The following is a 20,432-nucleotide window of genomic DNA, read 5'->3' as shown; positions in this document are numbered from 1 at the left end:
GGAAGCAACCTAGATGTCCATCAACAGATGAGTGGATAATGAAGTTATGGTGCATATACACAATGGAAAATTATTCAGCTATAAAAATAGATGTATTTGAGTCAATTCTAATAAGGTGGATGAATCTGGAGCCTATTTAAGAGAGTAAAATAGGTCAGAAAGAAAAAGACACATGCTGTATATCAAAACATATAAATGGAATTTAGAAAGATGATACCAATGATTCCACATGCAAGGCAGCAGAGGAGACACAAATATAAAGAACACATTTTTAGACTCAACGGGAGAAGGTGAGATTGGAATGCTTTGAGAGAATAGTATTGAAACATATACATTACCATACGTAAAATAGATGACCAGTGTGAGTTTGATGCATGAAGTAGAACACCCAAAGCTGGTGTACTGGCACAACTTAGAGGGAAAATGTGGGGAGAGAGGTGGGAGAGGGGTACAAGATGAAGGGGACACATGTATACCTATGACTGATTCACGTTTATGTATAGCAAATACCATCACAATATTGTAAAGCAATTATCCTCCAATTAAAATAAATAAATAAATTTTAAAAAGAATTTAATTGTGTTTTGAATACTAGATTGCTATTAAATGTTGTATATTGATCTCAGTTCTTGCAAATTAGAGGACTGTATTATTACTTTTAAAATTTTTCAATGAATGAAATCATGTTTTCAGAAACAGTGATGGCTTTGTTTCTAGGGCATCAAAAATTTTTAGTTTGTATTTTTAGCTTTCATTTTATAATCTTGAAATCTAGTGCAAAACTGAATAGAATTTTTTAATCTCTTATTTTGAGGAATGCTTCCATAAATATTTTTATTAAACTATAACTTCATTCCCAGAGTAATTACTAGCTCATTAAAAATATCAGCAATGTTTCTTATATGAATGGAATTGCTTTGCTAACATGTTGTTTAGAACACTTACATCAGTGCACCTGAAAATCAGCTTATGTTTTTCTAACTTTGCCTCTACTTCTCTGGTTTTGTATCAGTTCTGTTAGTTATTTAGTTTATTTGCTAAGTCGTGTCCGACTCTTGCGACTGTAGCCTGCCAGGCTCCTCTGTCCATGGGATTCTCCAGGCAAGAATGCTGGAGTAGGTTTCCATTTCCTTCTCCAGTCAGATTGTACTAGCCCTGAAAAGAACTTAAGAAGCTTATTTCTCTTTTTATTATATGGAAGCATTTATATAAAATTGAGCTTATCAATGCTTAAAAGCTTTGTAAGACACTTCTCTACAATCCTTTGGGTCTGTTTTTTTTGTTTTGTTTTTTTTTTCCAGTAGGTATAGCAAAGAAAATTTACTGAATTTATTATTTATTGATTCATTTGTCTTTTCATTTTTTTATGTCCTCATTTGCTAATTTACATATTCTAGAATTCCATCAATGTTATATACTATATTCTCTTGTGATTTTTCTGTGTTTATGTTTATCTCTATTTGTTATATCTCTTTACCGCTAATATTGTCTTTGTGCTTATTCTATTTTTTCATACTCAATCCTGGTGAATGTCTGCTATTTAATGAGTTTTTTTTTAAAGGAAGGGGTGTGCTTAGTGGCTCAGACTGTAAGAATCTTCCTGCAATGCAGGAGACCCATGTTCAATCCCTGGATTGGGAAGATTCCCTAGAGAAGGAAATGGCCATCCATTCCAGTATTCTTGCCTGGAAAATTCCATGGACAGAGGAGATGGGCAAGCTACTGTCCATGGGGTCACAAAGAGTTGAACAGGACTGAGTGATTAACACTTTCACTTCACTTTTAAAGGAAATTTTTTCTTTTTGTTAAAGAATTTGTTCAAATTTTTTGTTTTGTTCTGTTATTGTCTCATTATTATTATTATTTTTTCTTTTTAACCTTCATCATTTGCTCTCTTCTATTTTCTTAATGGTTCAGTATTTTTCTGACTTCTCAAGTTGAATACTTAGTTCATACTTTTTCCTTTATTTTATATCTGTATGTATCTTTTATAATTTATGTTTTTATATGCATATACTATGTGCATGTGTTTTTATTTCTAATTATGTAGAAATATATTGCAGTCTTTATGTTATTGAGTTTTTAATGTCATCATGCAGTAGTCAGAGAAAAAATTTGTCTCTGTATATTTTTTGATCATTGTGATGTGTTTTTGTATGTTTTTGGATCTTCGGTTCCATGTGGAGAAGTGAAGTATAGAAATGTATATATCACCAGTCTTTGTACTGTTAGTTAACCATTACAATTCAAATTTCAGTTAACCCTTATAACTGAAAACCTGTACAATTTCAGTCTCTCCTTTTTAGAGAGGTAGTGTGGTGCAGTGGTTTACAATTCAGAATTCAGAACAAATCTGATTGCACTCAAATCCTGGTGTGGCCACCTACTTTATGTGTCACTTTAGACACATCACTTAAGCTCTATTTTCTTTTGTTTCATTATTTGTAAAATAGAAATATTAACAATGATTATTTCATAAGGTGGTTGTGAGTCTTAAAGTAGTTACTTAAATATACAACATACCTCACAATAATCAAAATCTTTCAAATAATTCTGACAAACAATAATAAATATTACTTATTATGGTAGTATTTGATATCTAGAAAATCATTTTATTTTGTAATACAGTTCGACATGTACTGAAATATCTATTTAGCATTCTGTGTGTGTGTAATTGAAGTGGTACATCTCCTTAGTCGGTAGCTCAGATGGCCATGTTGCCAAAATTCCTCTACTGACATTCACTTTCCAGAAATATTAACATTTTCTTTCCCATTTCTGACATTTCCCACACTCTTAGCTGTTCTTTATCTAATAATGTCTGTCTTTCTATACAAGCACATCCAGATATACCATCTTAAATCAAAAGCCCAATTTATTTTAGACAATTACCAAGTGTTTGCTAAATAATGAAATTTTTCTGAAGCTTGGAAATCTGGAAAGAAAAATCATCAGCAAGAAAGCAAATTAATTTATGGATAAGAAAAAAGATGCATAGGTATCATAATAACATTCTGAAAAAAATGAGCTCAACCTATGATATTGGTTAAATAATAAATTAGAAAAATTCTTCCGAATCATTCTAGTTGCAAGGTTTGATGAGTGATCAAAGGAGGAGCTGACCCAGTTTGTGGTCCTTGTTTCCAGACGGGCACCATCTCCTTTCACCCTGATGCTGAGGGCAAGTCATGACTAGTTCTCTTCACTCAATAAAGTACAAGCATTATATGCAATAAAACTTGAAAATCCAGTTTGCTTCTTTCACTTTATTTCCATCCATCCACCATTTTAATTGAAATTCTATTCTTCCTTAGAGGACATCAAAGAACGGTTCACTTGTTTTCACTTTAATTGAAAGACAAAAGGTTAAACATGGGGGCTGTGCTGGTAAAAATGCTTCTTGAAGCTGATAAATAGTTGAATTTCCTGTGATTTTCTGGAGAAGAGAAAAATAACAGAAAATCAATATAGTAATCCCTGGAAGTCTTCAATCTAATCCTTACTGTGATTCTTTTTCTTATTTTCTTCCATATGCTTTTGCCATTTCCTGTACCTTATATTGGTGACCTTTGTAGCTATTTACCAATAAGTAACCAGAGTGATCTTTGTAAAGTCTAAGTGAGATTATACCATTTTCCTGAATTTCACTCTGCCATTTCTCCCACTTACATTCTCTAGCCAGCTCTCTTTTTGCAGCATCTAAACAGCTTAAGTGCACATCTGCCTCAGGAACTTACTTCCTGTTTCTGGTGTTGGGACACATTTTCCACATAGAACCGTGAGGTTCATCCCCTTACTCTATTCATTCTGATTTCAAATCATTTCATCACTTCAAACCAGCCTTTCCAAAGTGATCTATCTATAACAATACAACATCTATCTTTTTATGTCTCTTTAGCCTTTTTTATTTATTTTCCCTTAACTCATATCACTCTCTGACATATATTTACTTGCTTGTGTATTTAGATTCTGGCTCCACTCACTAGAGTATGAGCTTTCTGAAAGCAAGGATCCCATTTATCTTGTTCACTGGTATGTTCTAAGCATCTATAATAGAACATGGAACATAGTAAGTGCTTGACAAATATTAGTCAAATAAATAATTAAATCCCCAAATGTGGTTCCATGGGGCTAATTAGAAACTAAAGTTATTCTGCTGAAGTATTCATGGGTTTAAGTGACCAGAGTGTCAGAAACCAGGAGTAGAAGATGGTAGGTAAATATTTCTAGCATTGAGATGAAGTTTACAATAACATATAATCTTATTTAACTTTATTTATTTATTTATTTTAATTGGAGGCTAATTACTTTGGAATATTGTAGCAGTTTTTGCCATACATTGAGATGAATCAGCCACGGGTGCACAAGTGTCCCCCCCATCCTGAACCCCCTCCCACTTCCCTCCCCACCCCATCCCTCTGAGTTGTCCCAGAACACGAGCTTTGAGTGTTCTGCTTCATGTATTGAACTTACCCTGTCTTCCTTTTTACCTATGGTAATGTACATGTTTCAGTGCTATTCTCTCATATTGTCCCACCCTTGCCTTCTCCCACAGAGTCCAAATATCTGTTCTTTACAACTGTGTCTCTTTTGCTGTCTTGCATCTAGGGTCATTGTTACCATCTTTCTAAATCCCAATTATATGCATTAACATACTGTATTGGTGTTTCTTTTTCTGACTTACTTCACTCTGTATAATAGGATCCAGCTTCATTCACCTCATTAGAACTGACTCAAATGTGTTCTTTTTTTATAGTTGAGTAATATTGCATTGTGCATATGTACCACAACTTGCTTATCCATTTGTCTGCCAATGGACATCTAGGTTGCTTCCATGTGGTGGTCTTGTAAGTCATCATAAAACACTTCAACTTCAGCTTCTTTGGCATTAGTGGTTGTAGCATAGATTTGGATTACTGTGATATTGGAAGCGTACAGAGATCATTCTATCATTTTTGTGATTGCACCCAATACTGGATTTTGGACTCTTTTTGTTGACTATGAAAGGGGGATCCAGATGCATATATATGGAGTAAACAAATAACAACATATTACCAAATTACATCAACAAGGAACACCAATTTACTAATTGACAACGAAAGCAATGAGCTGTCATTTGTCCTCACTATTAAAATCACTCTCCTATTTTATTTGCCTGCCAACAACAATTCTTGATACTTACTATTTTCAGTTGCCAGGAAAGAGGTAGAAATATCTTGTCATAGAGAGCCGTTCAACAGTGGGCATCTGGGCTTTAACATTTGGTTTTTCAAATGATTGTTGTACCTAAAAACAAAAAGAGATTCTAGATGATAAATACCTCTTATGCATCTCAGAAAATGTTTTGCACAATAAGCCAAAGATTTTTTTTTTTTTTTTTGTAATGAAGGGTGCTCCTAGGATTGATGGAACCAAGCCCTTGGCTATTTTAACTCCTTGTTGCTGCTATTCTACCTCTTAGATATGATACCCAATGTCAGAATAGCCTCTTTATCTCAAAATAGATACCTCAGTCTCTCAGTCATGTCCGACTCTTAGTGGCCCCACAAAATTTTTGTCCATTGAATTTTCTAAGGGAGAATATGGGAAGTGCCATTGCCTTCTCCAGGGGACCTTCCTGACCCAGGGATGGAACCTGGGTCTCCCGCATTGCAAGCAGATTCTTTACCCTCTGAGCCATCAGAGAAGCCCTATGCCTAAACTAAGTATTTTCAAATTTCATTTTCTTTATTTTCCATTTCTGATCTATAGATCTGATGGTTAATTATCCCTTGGTGTTTGTTCATGAGAACTTAACCTCAGAGATCCTCTATCTCCTACCTCCAACAAGTCTAACTCTTTAATTCAATATCACAGGGTTTTGTCCTTAAGGTCTGAATGATGAGCAAGATTCACAGTCCCACCACTAAATTGATCTTTGAAGCTTTTTCTTTTTTCATAGACTGATCAGTGAAACCCTACTTACTTAGATCCACTATTTCTAATCTTTTCTGAGGAAGTCCCTTGAAAATGTAACGTGTAAATCTTATTCTTTCAATAGGGCTTAACTTCCTATGTTCCTATTCACTGAGACCCTGACTCACTTTATGTTACAATTTTCTCCAATTCATGAAAGTATATTCTTCTTTCCCCACAGAAGTATTATTATTCTCTATGGTTTTAGTTTAAAAACAACCATAATTTCCCATGTTCGTAATACCAGTAACTTTCTTACTGAAAAAGGAGGGACGTTTATTCACACATTCATGCATTTATTTCTTCAATGACTATTAATTCCTACCCACTAGCATGTTGAGTATTGAATAAATCCCAGGCTTCATGAGCTTGCACTCAAGTAAGCAAATGAAGATAGCAAACAAACAAATATATATTATTTGGGTGGTGGTAAGAGTTATGGAAAAAAATGAATTAGGTAGGAGGGAGGAAATAGGGAATGTTCTGAGTTGGGGAATGAGTATCAAGCCTTTCCTTCTGGGCCACTCTATTCAAAGAATTTTTCACCTCTGTTCTTTTTCACATGTCCTTGCTGTTCAGTCGCTAAGTCATTGATATACTTTGCAAGCTGTTCACATTTCCTAGGACCTTCTCTTCATGGATCCTATCACAACCTGTATCACACAATGTGTTTGTTGGAATGTTTATTCAATACCCATCTCTCTCATAAGAATGGAAGTTCTAGGTAGCCTTATATCACATGTGTCTCACTTATACCTGTGTCACAAAGATATAACCCATTACTAAGTAGACCACCCATATATATTAAATGAAGCAGTGAAAATTGATCCAATATACTTTCTGTTCTTTGAATTATAAGAACTTATAGCCCATAAGATACAAGCTCGTATTTTGTGGCATCTTGTTCTTCTGTGGTGGATTAATGCAGTCTTTTTGTAAATTAGATATTAAATACTTGTATTACAGAAACCAAGTGCCACTCTACTTTTGTGCGCCTGAAAAAATCTGTCATTATCACTTGAAAGGCAAATAATATTTAAGCTTTCCTTAATAAATAAATGATTAGAAAAGATGAACTTACCTTCCTAAATACTTCCTCTAGATGACAGCACCAAGCATATTTTTGGAAGCATGTGATGAGTCGTGTAATGAAGAGAGAACCTTTTTTGATGTCTCTCCAGGACACATTATCTATGATGATAAGGAGCGGTAAGCCTTGGGCTGTGGTGTTCATATTTTTTTTTTTTACTTTTTTTTTTAAATCTTTTAAAACAAAAATGTATCTTGGGAATTATCTTGACATATTTAGGGGAATAACTTACAACCTTCAATTAACTCATTTTCCAAAAGAAGTTCAACTAAAGAAGCAGATCATCACAACTGAAGTTCATTTCATAGAGATTGCATTGTCTTTTGAAGACTGACTTTCTACTGTGTGACTTAAGTTTATCCACTTGGCTTTGAAAAGAGGCTTGAGACATGATTGTAATTATCCTATTTTACAGAGGAAGGAATACAGGTTCAGAAAGAAGAATTTCTCCGTATTCATACAGGCGGTTGTTTACAGATTATAAACCATGATGTCTTTCACAATATAGTGAACAAAATAAATGAATAGATCTAATGAAACTTTTGGAAGGGAGGGACATGCTTTTGGTATAGATAGTGGTAACAGATAGTGGTATATACTTATCTCCTAACTCATTAAACTATATACATTAAACATGTACAGCTTTTTGTATGTTAATTATGCTTCCATAAAGTGATGAGTGATTAAAATTTTCAAGTTAGAAATGCTCAGATATAAGGCCTCTCAAGATGATTATGTAAAGTTTAAAAAATAACTGCTGTTTCCTTATTAGTGATAAGCCCCATTTTATCATTTTCTCCTTCTTTTAAAAGGACATGTACCTACTTGCTAGCAAATGCTTATGGTGCTGCTCTAAGAAGCACCAGATGAGAAATAATACAGAACATGTGTTGGAGTTGATAATTTTTGAGAAAGGGTAGTCAGTCATTAGATCCATAAAAACTATACTCAAAATGTTAAATGGATTTAATAGAAAACTGAATCACTAATCTGTTCTTAACCAGCGTGATGGTAAAGGGATTATTTTAGATTAGGTTGTTTTAATGGTTACTATACCTTTGGCTGTAAAGTGCAACAGATAATAAAAATCAATTTTTAAAAGTGAATAAAAAGTAAAATATATTGACAGTATTCAAAATTTGTATCAAATCATTGCTACTCATCTTTTTTTTTTTTTTTTAGGAATCATTCAGAGATAGACTTAGACCCACAAATCCCTGTCTGCAAGTGAAAGACACATACGTGGAGTTGAGGAACAGAAAGCAATGAAGTCCTTCTCCACGTGGGTCTTGTAAACAGCATCCTCTTCCAGGTTCTCAGGTGACTGTGAAAAGCTGTCTGCCAAGGCTTCTGGAGAGTCACTGACCCACAATTCCCCACGATTTGCTGTAGAGACATCAACTTTCTTCACACTGTGTGTCTCCCTCAGTGTGACTATTGTAATTACCTCATTATTTTACAATGTTTATTCTAACCAGTTTTAAACACAGAAGTACACACAGAAATACACAAATGTGAGTGCATCTCCACCCAACACTGCCTCTTTTTTATGTCATTGAGCAATGTGCCAATTAGTAGTAAAATCATGGTAAAACTGGAGGAATACATTTGCTGAGAATAACAAAGGAGTTAAAGCCTTATCTGCATAATCTCGGAATATTTATCATTTTATAGCTAAATTATTTCTACTTTTCATCTTTAAAGACTGTTCTAAAAGTTAAAATGGCAATTAGGAGTAAGAAAAAAAGAAAAAAGAGGAAAACAAAAAAATTTCCCCGAAATCCCAAGTTCCCTCATCTCCCAAGTCATTTCCATTTCAATAATCTATGAGGAAAAAAAGAAAAATATATTGCTATTACACAATATCCCAACTTTCAAATGAAGTTCCCCTCAAGCCAGAGAACATCAAAATGTCTGTAAAACATTTACAAGAAAATGATCATTTAAATGATTTCATTCCAAGGTTAGAATATTTATGTCTAATTTTTTTGAGGATTCTAGTCATCTCCTTCGTCACTTACTTTGGATTAAATTTATCAGCTAATTTATCAGGAATTTATCAGCTAACAAGTCTCATGATAGCAGCCCCCTAAATGGAATTTCCTAATAATTCAATTTAGTTCAAGATTGCTTTCCCTAGAAATACAACATACATTACAAACATATTTATGATCTTCATGAACTTTGGATTCTTCATCTCACAACTCACCACCTCTGCAGGCCTGGACAATGATGACTTTAGGTTTGTCCTTTAGACTGAGGCAATTACGGTTGTTGAATGTCCGGAAGATGGTGTCGTAAGGTAGCACATCTGGTTTTTCATCACTGTGTATAGTCCCACAGATCCCATCCAGGATGCCATGAGACATGAACACCAAGAATGTACTGTCTGAGGATTTGTGCTCTTCACGTGCAGCAAATTTCCACAGCACTGATTCCATGTCCTGAAAAAGACCACAAAGTCTTACTTCAATAGGACAAGCATTAAAATTAAACTGACCTCCTATTTATTATGATCAGTATAAGAAACGTCTGTAACATTTCAGTCACAGTCCATTTACATAGTGGATATTCAATGATAATTTTATTTTTGTTTCATAATGGATCAGTAGATTCAAATTTTGCTCCTGATATAACCTGTCCTCTTAATACATTTTACATTTGTTTATTGTCACTATATACTTTCCCTTTCAACTCTTTCCTTTCTCTCATTACTTAATAAGAAACTTGAATAATAAACATATCATACCATTTTCCTTCTAAAACACTCCCCATCATACTTAGAATATAATAAAACTTCTGACATAAGCGTACTTCTCCTTTTGACATTATTCCTCCTCCTCTGGTTACACTGATCTCGTCCTACTTTTCATGTAACAGTTTCATATTCAGTTCAGATTTTTCACTTGTAGTCATGCCTTCTTGGAATATATTTCATTCACACCTTTCTAGAGCTATCTTGTCTCTGATAGTCATATGTCAGATCCCATATTATCTCCTCAAAGATGTTTTTCTTGGTCATGGTTGTAAAACATTATTACTTATTATTATGTTATCAGTAAAACAATCAAACATTATTACTTCCCATTCACCAATGTATTCTTTTGTTTCCTTTTTCCTTTTCACTTTCTTTTCAATCTTAAAGACACACAGATTCAAATTTCTGAAAGGTTCTTTTTGCTTATGGCTTGATCATTCCCTGCCACCCAGCAAGTTAACCTACATCAGTGTGAGCTGGGAACCTTCTGTCTCATCTACTGACCCATCCCCCATGCCAGCATAGCCCCTGGCAGAGTCAGAATTCAGCATTTATGTGAATGCTGTGAATAGCAGTTCACTCCTGTTAGCATTCTTTACTCCAGAATTTTATGGGAAATACTAGGGCTGAATCTCAATCTTCACACTTCAGAATTGTGTGAGTATACATGCCCATCAGTTTTTTTGTCAGATTTTATGGAATTAAGGATATTTAAACTCTAAAGAGACACAGCTTTCATCTATCTTAATATTTACTTTACAACACACATTCACACACTTAGGCACACACATACACATAAATGAGACCTATGGTTGTTAAAGCATTTGCTTAGTATTGTAAAGTTCCCTTTTTAGGAGGAGGATAGTGTTGAATATGTGTGTGTCAGGGTGGGTGAGGGACCCTTACTCTGGCTGTGAGTTTCTCTTCCACTTCCACAGTGTAGCCAAGGCCCTCAAGCAGCTGCTTCATTCCAAGGATGTCAAGGGCAGCCCCATCCCTGAGAGGCAGATGATCAAACTCTGTATTGCATATGATGAGAGCCAGGCGAGTGCGGTCCTTTCTCTCCTTTATTGGATAGATCTACAAGAAATCGATATGCAATGAGTTTGATTTACCCTCATCTCTCTTACCTTCATATACCAATCACTGTTGCTTTTAAGGGCTTGCATAGTTGTCCCCTCTCCTATCCTGTACCAGAAGACATTGCCCTTCCTCTCACTTACTAATGGATTAAATTGACAATAGAAAAAAGTACAAATTGGAAGTGAATTATCTTCGAAAAGCCCAGAATAAAATCCAAAACATAGTTGTGATGGTTACTCAAGAATCTTGAGGAGACTAGAACAACTCCTACCCTCACCTTCTCATCTTTCTTCTTCTTCTGCTGCTGCGTCGCTTTAGTCGTGTCCGACTCTGTGCGACCCCAGAGATGGAAGCCCACCAGGCTCCGCTGTCCCTGGGATTCTCCAGGCAAGAACACTGGAGTGGGTTGCCATTTCCTTCTCCACATCTTTCTTCTACACCTAGTCAAATCTTTCTTAACATTTAGGATTCAGGTCAAATTTTGCAAAAATTAGGAGATATTTGCCATTGGCTCCAGCTAAAAATAAATACACCAAAAATCATTTGCCTTGGGTAACATTATTTTGATACCATTTTTAACACTAACTTATTATGTTTTGCAGATATTAACATTTTTTTAACTAGAATGCAACTAATTATTACTCAGACATGTTATTTCATAAATATTTTGATTCAATGACTACAGCTAAAATTCTAATAGATTCCAAATATATTTGACAACGAATAAGTGAAAAAAATAGACATATTTTATCATAGGGAAAGAGAATTGGAATTTGTGTGAGGCCATGTGATTTCCTCCTGCTCAAAGTATTTATAAACAAGATTACCACTGTCCCCATCCTGCTGTTCTGTAACTAGTGCTTTAAGAAATTGTGTAATTAGTGAAAGAAGTCGTTTCTCTTCCTCCCTTTCATGTACAGAACACAGCACCTCTCCAGCCCTTTCTTTACACAGTTTCAGGAATTCTTCATGAGGGCAAAGCTTGAGGGTAGCTGTAGATTCTTCTGACTCATCTGGTCCAGCCACGATTTCCTCAGGAGCTGCAGGATACATCACATAATATAATTGGTGATATCTGTCCATGTGACCCAGTTATCACCCAAGAAGACTGACAGAGAGGGGACAGTCTGGGAAAAAGATTTTAACACGTTGGGTCATAAGAGGTAGATGTATTATCACTGGGAAAGAAGGGAGAAATACTTGGTAGTAAGAGCAGAGCTACTAACAAATGTGATAACAGATTCTGATATTGTGAAAAAAATAACCTTGATGATTCTGGGTCAAATAAGCTTTTCCTTACTGAACAAAACAATTTGATTTTTCAAATAGTTTTCCTCTAAGGTATTACTTATCTATGTGGATTTTCTGTTGCCTTGAGCAAGAGCACATTGAGTAAATATTCATCAGCATTATCTATTATAAATATAATTGAATCGCATGTGCAATTTTAAATTTTCTAATGCCTACATTAAATAAAAATAGTATCAATTAATTCAAAAAATTAACATAATATATCAAAAATATTACCATTTTAATGTGTTACTAGACACAATTTATGCACATAAAAGCTAAGTCCAACCTCCCAAGTCCATTCCTAATTCACACAACAAATACAGACACATACACCCCCAGATACTTAAAGGAATCTCAAATCTTGTATCACCCAGGTATGATTTTTTTTTTCAACCTCAGTATGAATTCTTAACCTTTCCAGAGAAAGTGAGCTTCAAGGATTCCTCATCAAGCTGTGAATTCAACTATTTAAAAGATAAATGCTGTCTATTAACCATAGTACTGTACCCAGTGTCAAAAGGACACATTTGTCAGAGATTCTACATGCTACATACTCTGAATGTCTTTGCTTCCAAATGCTGAATAACCAGCCCTAGGTTTTCAATCCATATGAGGAAATAACTTCTCCCTCTTGGAAACACTTGTTTATGACTCATTCTGCCTTAATCCCTTGAGAAATGTAATATTTCCTGAAACTGGTTGGCCTCATTTGACTACGATTGTGCAAGAGACTGGGAAAGTCCAAAGCCCTTCCTTTGAGCGGGGAGGAAGAGAGTCCTCATAAGCAAAAATCCGAAGAGAAGTTTATCAAGAACTAATATAACAAGCTTTTTGTCTATGAAAGGAATAAACCTCTATGTTCATATACATGAACTAATCAATTTTTTTCTTATTAATTTACATTAGAAAGCCAATATCATCTATATTTTTTATTTATTTTTTCCATTACTTTTTAAATAATATTTTTATAAATGTCTTTCTGAAAAGTATGCTAAAAACCTAAGTTCTGGAGGTGCAGCAAATGGTAAGTCTTTAAGGGTACCAAACTCTCTGAACATTTATTTTTGTAGATTATGTGACACATAATCTACCTATTTCAGAAGATTCTGCCAATGTGAAGATGTTTGGGGTCCTGGGATAGTCTCTGGTCAGAAGGTATGTTTTATTATTGAAAGTCTCCTGTTTTCAGGTAATTTACAGGTTTGGTGTACTCTCAAATTCAACAAATGTCATCTCCTAATAGATACATCATTTACAAATAAAACTGAAAATTAGACTTTCTTATATCTAATAGTAAAATTTGCATGAATCATTTCAATACAGCAAAATGAATATAGTGTAGCCTGCTGTCCAAAGGGAGCGCCCATGGGCCTGACAGAACAGCAAAAAAAAAAAAAAAATCAGGAGTTTAGACAAAAAATTTTAATATCTCGATTTTATCTGTTATCTAATGGTGTGCTCAGGAAATCTCTTAAACTGAAACAAAAATAAAGATACTGATACTAGATAAGACAAAGCCATCTCCCTTGGCAAGTTAGGAATTTGAATAATTATCTTCCTGACTAAATAGCAGTTCTTGGCACAGAGTCTGTGTGAAAGTGAAAGTGTTAGTCACTCAGTTGTGTCCAACTCTTTACTACCCCATGGACTGTAGCCCACCAGGCTCCACTGTCCATGGAATTCCCCAGGAAAGAAAGTTGGAGTAGGTGGCCATTCTCTTCTCTAGGGGATCTTCCTGACCCAGGGATCAAACCCAGGTCTCCTGCATTGCAGGCAGATTAAGATAGGATAAAATAAAACAAAATAGGAGATAATTTAACAAGTGGAAATCAGAATTGAAGTAATGGGAACTTCAAGATGATTTTAGCAATTGCAGGATCCAGAACAAATCTTCAACTGAGATAACATATCTTATCAGAAGAGTCCATGGCAGGCAGGAGGCAAGTATAGACCTCTTTGTTAAAATAAATAACTTGGATTCTTCCTATCTCCCACCCCATTTCCTCAGTACTAAGCTAAGAACCCTCCAAATTATATCCATGCCCCAAAGGCCTAATATTCTAATATTGCACATTCCAATTGCCCAACTTACCCAGCTTCCTGACCTCCTAGACCGGGGTACTCTAGGTGTCCTAGGACTCTTCTGGAGGTTCCATGTACAGATAGAACTCAGGGACTACTGGATACTTCATCAAAGGGTCTGCACCTGCCTCCTGCCTGCCATGGATTCTGCTGACAGGTTATTTCAATTTAAGATTCATTCTTGTTTCTGGGATTGCTAAAATCATTTTGAAGTTTCCATTACTTCAATTCTGATTCCTATTTGTTGAATTATCTCTGATTTTGTGTTGTCTTATTTTATCTTATATTTTCTATTATTTTCCATCCTGGCTTATTACAGGATATTGAGTATAGTTCCCTGTGCTGTACAGTAGGTCCTTGTTTATCCATTCTATATGTAATGGTTTGCATCTGCTAACCCCAAAATCCCAATCAATCCCTCTCCCACACCTCTCTCCCCTGGAAACTACAAGTCTGCTCTCTGATTTTGTTTTTAAATCCAAATTGTTTTTATCCCATCCCAGTTTAAGAGAAAATAATAAATTTGCACAAGGACCAACTTAAATATTAATGATAACATCTTGGATATCTATTAGACTAGCATGTACTTCCTGCTGGTGGTAGCATCCCTTCTACATAGAGAAGGGCTTATTAAAAATACTTAGTTGCTGTAGTGAGGTCTCTACAATTGTGTGGCATTTTGTTTATTACAGCTTACTATTATTGATAAGCTCCAGTATTCTGGGCTGTAATTTCAGGTTAAAGTTTCCCAAATTGAGTCCATCACTGGTGAACTTGGACCTGAGGATATTTAGACTCCAGTGATATTTAGAATTCAATTAAAGTGAAGTTTTGAAAGAGGTTAACATATTGGACACTTTAAAGGGATTCTCCTAATCATATTTTGTAAACTCACAGGAATACATAACCCTTGTAAAGGTATAAATATTATAACTTAGAGAATAATTATGATAACTACTATTTATTACATGCATGTATCCAACTTTTATTATATGCCTGCTATATCCTTGGTACTCTGCTAGAAGATATTATTCATTGGTGAAAAAAAATAAAATAAAAAGGTGTGAGCTGGATTAAGAAACTTAGTGGATTGTAGTCTTATTTAATAAGATAGGGGATAGAAGTGAAACAGATTTGATGGGGAGAATTAAGCATTTCATTTTTTATATCTTAGCTTTGTGAAGTTGATGGAGCAGTCAAGTGGAAATGTTGAATATGAAGTTAGAGCTAAGCATATTTGGAGTTCAGAGGAGAATTCCATATGGGAGCTAAAATATTAGGAATTGTCATCCCATACCTGCCATTATATTCCTGGCCTTACAAAATCTGTGACAAAGTTAGTGAAATTGTCCCCATTTCACAGATGCTCATATTGATGCTTATGGAGGATAAGAAACTTGAATGAAGACACATAGTGTCCAAAGTGACAGAAACCTAAGTTCAGGTTCAGATATTCCTTATTATAAAGTCTCTGTAGCTATCTCAATGAACAACCTAAACAGAAGACTCAGCTTCTCAGCTAATTGGAAATTGGATGCCCTCCCACAAGTGACAAAGTGGTCTCTAAAAGGGGAATGCTAGATTTAATGAAAATTATACATTAGTAATAGGAGGATGAGGGAACTATAGACGACAGTGGAACAGCCTTAGAGTCAAGTAGATTCTGAAAAAAATTAAGATATCCCTTGTAAAGAATTCCAGTCTTACCTTTTATACTGGTGGAATTTTTGTCTATGTTTAGGAAAGTTTGAACAAAGACTTGACCTGCCTCTTGGTTTTTCTGTCGTATAGAATCAACCAAGACCCGGGCTTTATCTTGAAGTTTGGCATCATAAATTTTTTTCTTCTCCTCTTCCTCCAATTTCAAGACATTTTTTTCCACAAAGTCATCCAAAAGGCCAGAAATGAGTTCTTTGCCCAAAGATTCCAACATCTTAAGTGGGTTTTTGTTGTGTCTGTCTTCTGTTAGAAATACAAAGCTTCAACTTGATCTTGTCTCAAAAAATTCAGAATTGAAAACAATCTGGTGGTTGCTCTTTCAATATTGTAGATCAGCCTGACACCAGGTTAATTTATTACTGTCTGGGATAATTTGAATTTTTGTGGGGAAATAAAGAAGTCAAATTATTAAATATTTTGTTGTAATACCATAGATATTATTTGAACATGTAGTGTATGGGAAGACAGGATATCTCACCAATCCTTAATTAAATCTACAAGAGAGTTATACAGTCCATCTAGAAATAAAGATAGCCTTGACACAAGATGACATAGTCTAAAAAATTTCACCAAGACATTGAACAAGAACTTTGGCCCAGCAGTATCAGCCTCACTGTTTATGTTATCTTCAAGTATTCTTTCAATAAATGTTTATTGGACAACTTTTATGAGAAAGAAAGATGGAAATTAACAAAACATGAATAAAAAGTTACCTAATATCTGTTCATTTGATAATAGCTAACATCTCTTAAAAGATAAGTATAAAACAATATAAAATATTATTTACAAGTATACTAAGTAATTTAAAAGTATTAATATGATAGACACTCACAATCATCCAAAGAGATGGTTAATACTTTCCCTATTTTACAGATCATTTAAATAAAATGCTGGATCATATTTCTGTTCTTATGCCATATTCTATAAATTTAACCATAGCACAGCTTCAGTAAGTACAATTGATATCCATTAAGTCCCATTGGTCTCAAGTACTTCATATGAATCTTCTCAAATTTAATAAAAATTTCATGTAATAGATATATTAAAATTTCTATTATATGGTAAAAGAAACAAGCCCAGAGCAGTTAGTTAAATATTTGACCAAAATTGTGTGAAGAGCACACCATGTTTAGTAAGAGGACAGGGAGGAATTCAAACTCAGAGGTTCAGAATCCAGAATCACCACTCTTAAATCATCAAACTACTTTACATGATACTTGTTAAAGTGAAAGTGAAAGTTGCTCAGTCATGTCCGGTGTCCGACCCTGTGACCCCATGGACTGTATAGTCCATGGAATTCTCCAAGCCAGAATACTGGAGTGGGTAGCCTTTCCCTTCTCCAAGGGATCTTCCCAACCCAGGATCGAACTTGTTAAGAGAACAGAAAGTAATTCAGGGACTCAGAAAAGACTGGACAAATTTCTTCAGGTGAGGGCACAAAAGGCTGCTTCTCAGAAAAAGTCACAGAAACATTGGTCTTAGAGTGCAGCGGACACATGCCACAACAGAGAATTTGAAGAATTACAAACAACATACAATTAATGTATGAGATGTTTACTCTGATGGGATTCTGGGATTCTATTTCATTTATTTCTGCCCTCAACAAAGTTGAATGTTGACTGAATGAGTGGTACTAGGAGAAATATGGTAAATGATTAAAGTTTTGTATAATTTTGGCATTACATCCTCTTATTATCTACACGTACTCATGGCTTCAGTTATTAGCTTTAAATAATAAATTAATTATTTAAATAAATAATTTCTGAATTTATAGATCTGCCCAAAGATGGATGTCAATATTAAGGCTCATATAGTCATTTTTCCTCTGTATACCACAAACTCATAAACTCAACTTTTAAAAGCTGAACTGCTTGTTTTTCATCACCTGCTTCATTCCCTATACATGCTAGTAAATGATATCTTACAGTCAATTACACCAAATCAGTAAAAACTGGTGATATTGAACCTCTTCTACCATCTGTATCTTATTTTCCATTTCACATCAAACTGTATTGATTTTATGTGCTAAATATTTGCAGAATCTGACTGCTTTTCCTTTTTTAATAGTTCAGTACTCCAGTTCAGACCAATATCTTTTCTTTTATAATTACTCTCAGAATCAGATAAGTCTACTCTTGTACCTTTCTAATCAGCTCTTCACAATGAAGCAGAGTCAGTGTTCTAAAGATCTTTTGAATAGATTTCACTGTGAAATGTCTCAGCTTAATGTAATCTAGGTCTTCTCGTTCAGCCTCATCCTCTGCTACCATACCCATCTTGCTCATTACATTTTGAACACTTTGCTCTTCATTCAGGTTCTAGAAAGTTATGTACAGTTTCTCACACCCAACATTCCTTATTCCTTTCTTTTTACCCTCAGGTCTCAAATGACATGCCATTTCCTTTTGGAAATTCTCCCGAGTGTCAGAGCTATATGCTCCCAGAGAAACTTGTTTCAACCTAAGGTAGCATTTTTTCCCCTTATAGTTGTTAACTAGTTAACAATGGCAGCCAAACTCATTAGTGTATTGAATCACTCTACTAGTTTTTGTCTACCGCTTTTCAGTTTCTCATGTCTATTATCTAATGATGTCCTGATTCCAGTTCAATAACCAGTGAAGTCACTCTGCCTAGCTAAAGATGCAGCCATGAGCGTGAATTTAAAATACTACTCCCCAGTCAAATGCTGTATTAGTATCCTGAAGAAGACACTAAGAAGATACTAGAAAACAGCTAATTCTCACATTTTAGGAGCTTAAAATAAACGTGTGAAATGAGACAGAAACCTGGAAATAATTACACTACAGGGAAAATGAAAGAAATAAAGAAACACGATAGCAAGAAAGTATGAGTGGGGTGAATGCCGTAACCATTTTTTAAGGAAACTGAAATCTTGCTTTAGAGAAATTAATGGAAGGGTGAATAAATATTACTATATTCTGAAAGGTAGGAAAACCTGCCTGACAAATTCAGACATTTTGTTTGTTTTAATGGTAGTAAGGATCATTGCAATTTCCTGAGTAAGAAAATCTCACTAAGTTTAGACATCTAGAGCATAAGAACTGAAAGATAATGATCTATTCTTTCCTAACAATGCTAATCCATAGACAAACCTAATGCAGATACATAAGAATCATTTGTAGATCTTTAAAAGATTATAAATTACAGCCTATTCATGATTGAGTAATTCAAGGTTAGGGAGGGGGAAATAATTTAAATTTGTTAATGTCTACAAATAATTTAGATTTATTGTAAAGTTTAGAAATTATTGATTTAATTGAACCTCTTTTTTTTCAAATGAAGAAAATGAAGCAAAGAAATGATTTAAAATACTTGAATATTAGCTGCATAAATAGCATAAATAATAGCTGCATAAATAGACTCCATTTCTTACGCTCTCCAGCTTCTGTGTGTAAGATATGTGACCTGAAAGCAATATGCAAGATGGATTGGAAGGTTAAATTCTGGAGAGAAGGAGAACAGTTAAAAACTGTGATAACAGTCCAAGAAATAATGTGCCAGAGTAGTTAGCACCAGAGCTAGAAAGGAGGGAAAAAATGGAGTCACTTAATAAAGACCAAGAGCATAATTCAATATAGGAGATGGGAAGGCAGAGTGGGAATACAAAGACTCACTTATCTGATCATGGAGAGAGTTTTATGGAATCAAGAGGAAGCCTAGAAGATATCATAATGCATTTAGGAATTTTCAGAGTTTTCTCACATATAAAAATGTACTATATTTGTCTTTACCCACCCTTCATTTTGATTATCAGAAGCTATAAAAAAAAGAATTAACTGCTTCCTGGCTCTGAGCTATCTGGAGATCACACTTTCCTTCAGTCTCTGAGGCAGAGTTCCCCAGTTTAAGTTACACAAAACTAACAGGAAGAATTTAACTTTCACAGAATTGGCTCACTTCCCTTTTGTATATTTCTGTCTGTCACAGAGCAATTAATAAAATGTTTTCTAAGACTCAAGTGTCTGACCCCTAGCTAGGAAAAAGACCCCTACTCACCAGCCATAGATAATAGGCTTAGTATCTTCCTACTGCCTTGAAGGAACACAATCTCGAAAATGAAAGTTACTGGGCATTTCCTTAGTACAGAGGGCTGGGACTTCTAACTACAGATTGTGAAATTCCTGTTCAGAACTTCTGGGTTCACTGTCGGGAAGTCCCCTGTAGTCAACAAATTAATTTCCCAATCCTTTGGGAAGAAATGTTTATTCATTTTGTAAGAAAAAAATTGAAATGACAAAACATTTTCTGACCTATGTTGGCACCTCTGTTGTTGGTTTTTTTTTCCTTTCCTCACTCCCCTACACCTTGTTTTCTTTGTTCTTCTCTCTCAGATATCTCAGTGTTTAAAGGACTTGAAACTAACAAGTGCCATTTCGTTTCAGGATAAGGATTATCTGAGTAACTTTTGCTTCCTTTTTAACTGTGCTAATA

At 34.7% G+C, this 20,432-nt stretch overlaps 1 protein-coding gene across 6 annotated transcripts; it reads right to left on the bottom strand.

Moving 5' to 3' along the window:
• Nucleotides 1-2,857: 2,857 nt before the first annotated feature.
• Nucleotides 2,858-20,058, bottom strand: LOC145525179 (caspase-13). Of its 6 annotated transcripts, none has more exons than XM_081538021.1 (9): nt 19,998-20,058; nt 15,969-16,223; nt 11,817-11,926; nt 10,710-10,883; nt 9,255-9,489; nt 8,288-8,431; nt 7,037-7,146; nt 5,183-5,286; nt 2,858-3,436 (listed from the first exon to the last, which is right to left on the bottom strand). In XM_081538021.1, exons 1-8 carry the CDS (start codon nt 20,002-20,004, stop codon nt 5,188-5,190), a joined length of 1,134 nt encoding a protein of 377 aa, XP_081394147.1. In that variant the 5' UTR covers nt 20,005-20,058; the 3' UTR covers nt 2,858-3,436; nt 5,183-5,187. The 6 variants fall into 6 exon arrangements, with proteins under 6 accessions (XP_081394147.1, XP_081394149.1, XP_081394150.1 ...); XM_081538023.1 differs by having other exon boundaries at nt 15,969-16,220; XM_081538024.1 differs by lacking the exon at nt 11,817-11,926 and having other exon boundaries at nt 16,030-16,223.
• Nucleotides 20,059-20,432: the final 374 nt, after the last annotated feature.

Source organism: Giraffa tippelskirchi, chromosome 11 (assembly GCF_054371585.1).
Source record: "Giraffa tippelskirchi isolate mGirTip1 chromosome 11, T2T-mGirTip1v1.2.pri, whole genome shotgun sequence".
In the NCBI taxonomy this organism is placed as follows: Eukaryota; Metazoa; Chordata; class Mammalia; order Artiodactyla; family Giraffidae; genus Giraffa; species Giraffa tippelskirchi.
This window is presented reverse-complemented; position numbering and strand designations above follow the sequence as displayed.